The sequence below is a fragment of the Bombina bombina genome, chromosome 4 (assembly GCF_027579735.1).
Source record: "Bombina bombina isolate aBomBom1 chromosome 4, aBomBom1.pri, whole genome shotgun sequence".
NCBI classification, from domain to species: Eukaryota; Metazoa; Chordata; class Amphibia; order Anura; family Bombinatoridae; genus Bombina; species Bombina bombina.
In genome coordinates, this window is record NC_069502.1 from 68,244,535 (window position 1) to 68,252,530 (window position 7,996).

Sequence of the window (7,996 nt, forward strand, 5' to 3'; positions counted from 1 at the left end):
CTGGGCCCTAGTACGATATCACCTATACTCAATTTGTTAACAACCTTATAAGTTATTCAGAACTTGTAATATCCGTGCAATGTTTCTTTACCCTTAAGTTAACAGGTTGTTTATGTTCAGGTTACATTTATTGTTTATCTTGTTATTATATTTCCCTATGTAACTCCTATACAACTAATTAGGCCCAAGAGGTCTTAAATGCTCAGTAAGAGAAAAATTTCTAAGAAAACTACGAAAATATGAGGTTCATTTTTTGAATATCTAGACTTGTGTGTACAGCATTAGATTAGACTGTAAACATTTATTAGGACATTTGATATATTTCTGCATTAAATGCTTTTGATTTTTGATACACATTGCAAATTATTGTTGTGTTATGTTTTATAACCTGCTGACGATAATTGTTTGTATGTTTATATGAGAACCTCAATAAAAAAAAAAAAAAAAAAAAAAAAAAAATTCTGACTCTGATATACAAAGCCCTCAACTGCTCTGCTCTTCTCTATATCTCAGACCTTGTCTCCAGATACTCTCCCTCCCCTTAGCTCTACTCACAACCTCCTATTCTCCTCCTCTCTTGTTACCTCCTCACACTCCCACTTACAGGACTTCTCCAGACTGGCTCCCATCTTTTGGAACTCTCTGCCTCACTCCACAAGACTCTCTCCTAGTTTTGAAAGCTTCAAGCACTCCCTAAAGACTCTTCTGTTCAGGGATGCATACAACCTACACTAACCTTTCCTAATACCAGTTCCTCTCCTCCATTGCTATCCACCATGAACCCCCTTAGAATTTAAGCCTAAGAGCCGAACTGCTTGCAGATCACCTTCACAAGAGCTGACTACAAAAGTGCGACCCTAGGCAGGGCCCTCTACCCATTTGATCCCTATAATTGCTACCTTGTATACCACCTATGTTTATAGCACTGCAGAATCTGTTGGTGCTCTACAAATACCTAATAATAATAATAATAATAATAATAATAATAATAATAATATAGTCTTGTAGCTGTCACTTTTATTGAGTCTATATTTAACTTTTTAGTTTCTGAACCCTAAATGCATCACTTTTCACTTTGTGTTCTGAAATGTTATATTCCACTCAATACATTTTTTTAACATCATTAGCATTTTAATTACCCTTATTGGAACATAGACTCTGCTACAAGTTTTTATTTAATCTGCAAAAAGATATACCATCCGTTGAAGCATTCTACTAATATCACTATTTTAATATGTTTGCAAAACATGAACCCTGGGGTAACTACCCCTATATTAAACACATTCTGCTAAATAAAATATTTTGTTATATCATTAAGTATTAGAAAAAATGGCAAATCTGACAGTATCATGTAAACATTTAAGAAACCATTATTTTATGTTTTCCATGACTAAATTGTTCCATATGTAACTATTAATAATTCTATGCAGTAAATAATTGCATATTTTTTTCAGTAAACATACATACTTGTGATATCAATTACTATATACAAAATTATTTTATATCATGAAAGTATTTTTTTTTTAATTCCAATTAGTATTTAGTAGTACTCATTTGTCCCACACACAAGAGAGGAAATATGTTCATAGGAATTCTCTTCAATGCAATTTCACCATAGCTGTAGATGAGTAATTTAATTTCTGAACAGCTGTCTATTAACTGGATGTGGCTGATATTTTTTTACTGATAAAAACACTTCATGAAATGATGGCACATCTGTAGAAAACTGTTTTTTAACTTATTGATGCTGGAGATCAAGACCACAGAGTGTATAAATGGATAAGCACAAGTATAAATATCACAGATTATCCTCCATGGATTTCCAAATGGTAGAATCTCAAAAAATGAAACAACCACACTTACATGAAAAATGATAGAAAGCAAGAAAAAGGAGAGCATGCTTTTTACTACACTATAATGAATTTGCACATTTCTGGTCTGAAAGCTTGTGCCAGTATTTCTCATGTGCAGTGTGTGCTTCAAAAGAGATTTAATTAAAAGAAAAACTGCAACACAAAATATAATGGAGGGCAGAACAGCGCCTGTACAGTAGAAAGTAAAGTTTTTACCAAAAGTCTGCTTTTGGATCATATAATCTCCTTTTTGCACGGTCTCATTGGATACGTTCATGTAGTAGATGGTTGGGGGGAACCAGCCAAATGGGAGACTGGTCCCTAAAGCAATAACCACTAATGCCAGAAGAAACAAATGAAGTAATTTAGAGATTTTGATCTTCACGTAGACAAATACAGCATGGCTATAGCTTGTGATTTTAACACAGTAAAATACAGAAAGCAGAGCGGCAAACCAAAGAGTTGTGAAGATTAGGAACATCTTGATAACTGCATAACATTTCAAAAAGTATACATGAAATATAATCTCATGTGAAATATGTAAATATGGTAATAATAAAGCCAACTGGAAAAATAATCTGGATAACGCCAGGCAGGTAATTATTTTGTCACTGGTGTGTAGACAAGGGCATTTCACCCATTCTAGGACATTTGCCCCTACAATAAAAGAGTTCACTATCATCCCCAATATACACTCAAGTGTCAGCATGATAGATAAAAAAATACTCTTGTAAGATCCCATTCTTTTATCTTTGGAATGGGTTGGTCTTCATAAATATCTTATTCTGGATCTATATTACAATATGTTGTATGAAAATGTGAACATCAGTTACTGAATTCTCCAGTTTTTATTATACAGCTAGACTTGTTGTTATATAGAGCTACAAGTTGTTATTTAAAGCTACAAAAAAGCTCTGTTTCACATTATGCTCGAACATTTGGCCAGTAGCTTTGACAACCATGCAAATACCTGACTTAGTAGAGTATGTTTTGTTTTAGATTTACATAAGATTTGTAGAATGACTTAGTAATGTTATCATTATTTCCAATACTATGTATCATTTTACATTTAACTTTTTTGAAGGACACATTTTTAAAAATATGTTTTTGTTTAAATTTGTATCACATTTTTAAAAATGTGTCCTTCAAAAAAGTTAAATGAAAGTATTTGTGTAAACTGTAATTAATAATCTGCACATTCAAAATAAGTAAATTGAGATTCCCCCAGTATATATATTAATATATAATGTTGTGCAAAAGTTTTAGGCAAGCGTTAAAAAATGCTGTAAAGTAAAAATGCTTTCAAAAATTGAAATGTTCAATAGTTTATTTTTTGTATCAATTAACAAATCGCAAAGTGAGTGAATCAAATCAATGTTTGGTGTGACCACCCTTCAAAACAGCATCAATTCTTCTAGGTACTTTTGCACAAAGTCAAGAGTAGGTATATGGTCAGGTGTATAATTAAACAATTACACCAAGCAGATGCTAATAATCATCAATTTAATATGTAGGTTGCAAATAATTAAGTTAAAAAGAATCAGCTCTGTAGGAGGAATAAAAGTGGGTGAGAAACAGCCAAACTCTACTAACAAGCAGGTAGATTATGAGTTTTGCGTTATGGCTTTTAACGCTGAAAAAATGGCAATTTCAATGTAATAGCAGTAACGCAACTATTGCGAGTTGTGTCGGTATAGCTATACCGCAAGCATTTTAGCCTGTAACGCAACATCCATTGCACACTCAAAAAAATTAAGTTTTTGTGTGGGATTTTCATAGTGCCGGTATTACAGGTTGTGCGGTGAGGCTAAAAAGCTTGGGTTAAAGCCTATACCGACACGATCCATAATGCCATCTTAAAGCAGTAGTTATGAGTTTTGCGCCACAAAAATGTTTCCCAAAACTCATAACTAAAGTGTTACAATGTACACTAACACCCAAAAACTACTGATTAACCTCTAAACCACCACCCTCCCACATCACAAACACTATATTAAAGCTATTAACCCCTAATCTGCCGCCCACCCACATCGTGACTGCTAAATAAATTTATTAACCCCTAATCTGCCGCTCCCGACATTGCCGACACAAATAAAAATTATTAACCCCTATTACGCCGCTCCCCGACATCACCACCACTATAATCAATTTAATAACTCCTATTCCGCTGCTCCCAGACATCGCCAACACTATAATAAAGCTATTAACCCCTATTCTGCCGTTACCCGACATCGCCGACACTATAATAAAGTTATTAACCCCTAAACCTCCGGCCTTCCACATCTATGCAACTAAATAAACCTATTAACCCCTAAACCACCGCCCCCCCACATCGCAAAACACTAAATTAAACTATTAACCCCTAAACCTAATACCCCATAACTTTAGATTAAAATTATAATATAACTATTTAAATAAAAACATACCTGTGAAATAAAAGTAAACCTACCATTAAACTATAAATTAACCTAACCTTTCTATTCTAATAAAATAAAAATACTACTAATTAAAAATCTAAATTACAAATTTAAAAAAACCTAACACTACGAGAAAAATTAAAAAATCTAAAATGACAAAAAATAATAAACTCTGTGAATATGTTTATACTACATGAAAAGGTTAAATCAATTCACTTAGTGTGACCCAGAGGGACTGTGTGGCTATTGCTGAATAGTTATATAACTCCGCGAATATCCGTCAAGTTGAGGTCAGATTTAGGATCTGCATCTATGTTATTACTAAATATGTTATCCATTATTATCTTTGGACTTCCATTAAGGGACATTAATGATGGACATTTCAACTTGTTGTAATTTTTGAGCCCCCTTTTTGCTACAAACTGATAGACATGAATGTTGCCAAATGTCTTTAATTAAAATGTATCAGTCACAACAGGTTCTGTGAGCTATTTCTCAATCCTCTTTCTTTCTGGTTCTCAATGTGGGGATATCCTTCATTCGTTGAGTTATATTCTTGAGCTGAACAATAGTGGTCTATTTCTCTTTAAGTGTTATTACCATATTTTACCACTACCGTGCACCAATACAGGTGTATCCCATTTGGGGAACATTGTGTTTTGCATATGACACTCATATTTATTATACTAGTAGTGCTGATATATACATAGTTTCATTATGAATTCTGATCACGTGTAGTGATCTTTCTAATTTATTGAGCACACTAAGTTTTATTAACCCTTGTTGAGTAGATTAGATAGGGGGAGGGGGGAAAGTGTTGTTGATAATCTGTGCAAGGCAATCACCTGTTATAATTAAGCAGAAAAATTGAGTTAAATGATGGCGAATGGAAGCATGATGTGGAAGATACTTTTTCCACTCCATCTGATCAGCTGAACACAAGTAATGTGTTAATTAGACATGTGCGGTTCGTTTCGGATTAATTCGGAAATTCGGTAAATTCGGTAAATTCGGAGATTCGGATCGATTCGGATTTCCGAATTAAAATACTTCCGAATCTACCGAATGAATCCGAAATAGCTGCCGTATCTCCGAATAAATCCGAATTAGCTCGTTAAAATTCGGCATTTCCCCATAGGAAACAATGGGAGTTTCGGCTGAAAAAAAACCTAACACCGCAGCCCCATTGTTTCCTATGGGGAAACACTAAGTCTGCACCTAACACCCTAACATGTACCCCGAGTCTCTAAACACCCCTAATCTAACACTTATTAACCCCTAATCTGCCGCCCCCGCTATCGCTGACACCTGCATTATCTTATTAACCCCTAATCTGCCGACCGAATATCGCCGCCACCTACATTATAACTATTAACCCCTAATCTGCTGTCCCTAACACCGCCGACCCCTACATTATAGTTATTAACCCCTAATCTGCCACCCCCAACGTCGCCGCAATCTAACTACAAGTATTAACCCCTAATCTGCCGACCCGATATCGCCGCCACCTACATTATAACTATTAACCCCTAATCTGCTGTCCCTAACACCGCCGACCCCTACATTATAGTTATTAACCCCTAATCTGCCCCCCCCAACGTCGCCGCAATCTAACTACAAGTATTAATCCCTAATCTGCCGATCGGATATCGCCGCAACCTACATTATAACTATTAACCCCTAATCTGCTGTCCCTAACACCGCCGACCCCTACATTATAGTTATTAACCCCTAATCTGCCCCCCCAATGTCGCCGCAATCTAACTACAAGTATTAACCCCTAATCTGCCGACCCGATATCGCCGCCACCTACATTATAACTATTAACCCCTAATCTGCTGTCCCTAACACCGCCGACCCCTACATTATAGTTATTAACCCCTAATCTGCCCCCCCCCCAACGTCGCCGCAATCTAACTACAAGTATTAACCCCTAATCTGCCGACCCGATATCGCTGCCTACATTATAGCTATTAACCCCTAATCTGCTGTCCCTAACACCGCCGACCCCTACATTATAGTTATTAACCCCTAATCTGCCCCCCCCAACGTCGCCGCAATCTAACTACAAGTATTAACCCCTAATCTGCCGACCCGATATCGCCGCCGCCTACATTATAGCTATTAACCCCTAATCTGCTGTCCCTAACACCGCCGACCCCTACATTATAGTTATTAACCCCTAATCTGCCCCCCCCAACGTCGCCGCAATCTAACTACAAGTATTAACCCCTAATCTGCCAACCGCAAATCGCCGCAACTATAATAAATGTATTAACCCCTAAACCGCCGCACTCCCGCCTCGCAAACACTATAATACATTTTATTAACCCCTAATCTGCCCTCCCTAACATCGCCGCCACCTACCTACAATTATTAACCCCTAATCTCCCGCCCCCAACGTCGCCGCTACTATAATAAGGTTATTAACCCCTAAACCTAAGTCTAACCCTAACACTAACACCCCCCTAACTTAAATATAATTTAAATAAAACGAAATAAGTTTACTATAGTTAAATAAATGAATCCTATTTAAAACTAAAGACTTACCTGTAAAATAAACCCTAAGATAGCTGCAATATAACTAATAGTTACATTGTAGCTATTTTAGGATTTATTTTTATTTTACAGGCAACTTTGTATTTATTTTAACTCGGTACAATAGTTATTAAATAGTTAATAACTATTTAATAACTACCTAGCTAAAATAAATACAAATTTACCTGTAAAATAAATCCTAACCTAAGTTACAATTACACCTAACACTACACTATCATTAAATTAACTAAATAAGAACAATTCCAATGCTGAATTTCCGGCTGGGGGCGGAGCGACCAGGTAGCTTGCAGGTAGCTGCTGTCTGCTTCGTCGGTCCTATGTCCTTTCCCGCGGACGAAAGGATTTGAGTTATCTCCAGCCTCCGAAGTGTGCCTTGGCCTTTGAGAAAGCACTTGGTCCGGCATCCGATCATATTGATGATCTCGGAATAGAAATTCACAGAAGGCTGAAATCGCTCTGTTGCTAAGAGCACTCCTCCAAACCCTCACGTTTGAGGGAGAAGATATTGAAGTGTAAGGAAGCCAGGATAACCAGCTGCACCTGGCTCTAACCATCACACTTGGACACTCTGCCTAAAAGGTAACATCACTTGGCATACCGTTGCTGTCTACAGATGGTTTAGGGCCGCAAAGGAAAGCATGGAAGATATGAGCAGCGCATAGGCATACCGCAACCCCAGGAGCCATACTAAACTGGGTAATACGGTAATAAGCGCGGCTGTGGGTGAGCGCAGTCTGAAAAGCCTCAGATAAAGTGAACGGTGGTGGGAGACGAAGTAGTCAGATGAAATACATACCTATGATATCTGCCAGAACTCCTGGTGCTTCGTAGAAGCTCCCCATCTGCCGGGAGAAGCCGTGTCCCAGAAGCGAGGTCGAGTTCGCCGGAGGAGAAGGTGTGGAGCCGGTGTCTGAGCCTTGGACCAATCCGGTGGTGGATTGTCGACACACCCTCGTTTTGCTAGAGGCGCGCCCAGGGGGGCCGTGAAGACTGGTCTGCTCGTTTGTTTGTTTTCCCTTTGTCTCCTGCTGCGAAATACCCGACAGAACAGGCTCACAGTTTCAGCGGCACATAGGTGAGATGGAAGCTAATCAGTTATAAAGCTGTCACGGTAATATAACTTTGCCTGGACGTTTGTGTACCTGTGCCCAGGAGACGGTAAGCTCA

At 37.7% G+C, this 7,996-nt stretch overlaps 1 protein-coding gene across 1 annotated transcript; it reads right to left on the minus strand.

The window, feature by feature from the left end:
- Positions 1-1,680: 1,680 nt before the first annotated feature.
- LOC128656890 (taste receptor type 2 member 9-like) lies at positions 1,681-7,671 on the minus strand. The gene is made up of 2 exons (XM_053711056.1): positions 7,626-7,671; positions 1,681-2,342 (listed from the first exon to the last, which is right to left on the minus strand). The coding sequence occupies exons 1-2, from the start codon at positions 7,669-7,671 to the stop codon at positions 1,681-1,683; spliced, it is 708 nt and encodes a 235-aa protein (XP_053567031.1).
- Between the last annotated feature and the right edge of the window lie 325 nt (positions 7,672-7,996).

Excerpts from the sequence above, each read along its gene's own strand:
- LOC128656890 (XM_053711056.1), bottom strand. The coding sequence starts at position 7,671 with ATGGGGAGCTTCTACGAAGCACCAGGAGTTCTGGCAGATATCATAG. Across the intron at positions 2,343-7,625 it reads AGTTCTGGCAGATATCATAG|TTATCAAGATGTTCCTAATC; the intron begins GTATGTATTTCA and ends AATGTTATGCAG.